The sequence below is a fragment of the Plectropomus leopardus genome, unplaced genomic scaffold, assembly GCF_008729295.1.
Source record: "Plectropomus leopardus isolate mb unplaced genomic scaffold, YSFRI_Pleo_2.0 unplaced_scaffold4004, whole genome shotgun sequence".
In the NCBI taxonomy this organism is placed as follows: Eukaryota; Metazoa; Chordata; class Actinopteri; order Perciformes; family Serranidae; genus Plectropomus; species Plectropomus leopardus.
Window position 1 is genome coordinate 838 of NW_024643839.1, and position 1956 is coordinate 2793.

A 1956-nucleotide genomic window follows, 5' to 3' on the forward strand; every position below is an offset into this window, starting at 1 on the left:
TTGTTGTTCTCGGAGTTTACAGTTGTTGTCATTGTTGTTCTCGGATTGTACAGTTGTTGTCATTGTTGTTCTCGGAGTGTACAGTTGTTGTCATTGTTGTTCTCGGAGTTTACAGTTGTCATTGTTGTTCTCGGAGTGTACAGTTGTCATTGTTGTTCTCGGAGTTTACAGTTGTTGTCATTGTTGTTCTCGGAGTGTACAGTTGCGCTTGTTTTCAGAGCGTGTTGTTGTGGTTGTTTTCAGTGTGTACGGTTGTTGTCGTTGTTCTCAGTATGTACTGTTGTTGATTACAGAGCGTGTTGTTGTTTTCGCCTTCAGGTTCGTGGAGTCCCAGAACAAACCATCCACTGACCCGCTGGTGTTGTGGTTGAACGGCGGCCCTGGCTGCAGCTCTCTGGATGGACTGCTCACAGAGCACGGACCCTTCCTGGTTGGTACCCTCTGACTCCGCCCACCTGACTCTGTGATGCCAGTGTGATGTCACACCTGCTGACCTCTGATCTCTGCGGTTTCAGATCCAGGATGACGGAGTGACGCTGCAGTACAACGAGTACTCCTGGAACAAGGTCAGTTCATCTCTGCGTGCCGTCATGTGACCTTTACCATCATGAACCGTGTGACCACAGCAGGTGACAGCTCATTGGTTGAAACATTTGACCCACTGAAGGACTGTCTGTGAGTCACACTCAGAGGTTCGCTATGAGTCCTGAGTGTCGACTGGACCAGGGGGACCCAACCAGTCGAGTGACAGTTTGTGAACACAGTCTCACTGTTAGACATGGTGCCCAGTTCAATCATCAATCAATCTATCAATCAATCCATATGTGCAGAGTTCTTTCACTGAGCTCAAGGAAAATTGACAGACTTCCTGATGTACAGACCATAATTTTTTGGGTGAAGTATTCTTTAATGTAGCTGTTAGTCCTGAAAACTGATTGGTTATTTGTTCCCGACAGATCGCCAACATGTTGTACCTGGAGTCTCCAGCAGGGGTCGGCTTCTCATACTCTGACGACGGGAACTACATCACCAACGACACAGAGGTCAGTGACCCCAAATTTGGCCCCTGACAGGGTCCCTGGTGGCCCTCAAAACCATTTTCTAATTGACAATAAAAATAAAATGATTGACACTATGAATAGTTTTTGTCCTTTTAGTATCCATAAGGTGCCAGAGTGCATAAAACAGCGTGAAAATGGAGCCCCCACACCCCCAACAGAGAGCCTAGGTTAGAACCAAATGTCCTCAAATCCTGGATACATGTATGGGGCGCCATGACTAGCCCCTGGCCCCGTGTCATTTCGCAAATGTGGCCCCCAAGCAGAGCAGATTGAGTATTGCTGGTCCAGACTCTTGAGCAACTGATTGTGCTGCAGACGTGAGGACCTCATGTCAGACTCATCTTGTGTGTTTGAGGTTTGCTGGAGGTGGTTCAGGTGTCAGGTCCTCTCTGTGTTATTGAATGAGGGTCCTTCAGAGTCAAGTCAAGTCACTTTTATTTATAGAGCCCATTTTCACAAAACATGGTTTGCCTCAGAGGGCTTTACAGTGTACGACATTCCTCTGCCCTCAGACCCTCACATAACAGCGGAAAAACTCCTGAAAAAGAACCCCTGTAACAGGAAAAAAAGGAAGAGCGGCAGAGGATGATGAGGGATCCCTCTTCCAGGACGGACAGACGTGCAATAGATGTCGTAAATAACAAATGAAGACACAGGATACATTGTAGGCGGCTTGTATGTTGAAGCTGGTTTGTTCATCATTCCCGCCTTAATGCGGAGCACTTTACCCCTCTGTCAGGGAACAGAGGAAACTCCAGAGGACCGTGTCCCTACAGGTGGTGGTGTACCTGAGGACACCCGGTCCCCTGGTACAGAGCAGATCCCTCTCTACAGTCTGTCAAAGCCCAGGGACCTCAGAGATGATCAGGGGCCACATCAGCCCGGGACCTCAGAG

General features: G+C 48.4%; 1 protein-coding gene across 1 annotated transcript; it reads left to right on the forward strand.

The window, feature by feature from the left end:
• Positions 1–293: 293 nt before the first annotated feature.
• Positions 294–1118, forward strand: LOC121939029 (lysosomal protective protein-like; the record flags this gene model as incomplete). Its single annotated transcript, XM_042482179.1, has 3 exons — positions 294–430; positions 516–566; positions 957–1118. Coding segments are annotated over 3 exons (302 nt in total), but the record flags the coding sequence as incomplete, so codon positions are not given.
• Between the last annotated feature and the right edge of the window lie 838 nt (positions 1119–1956).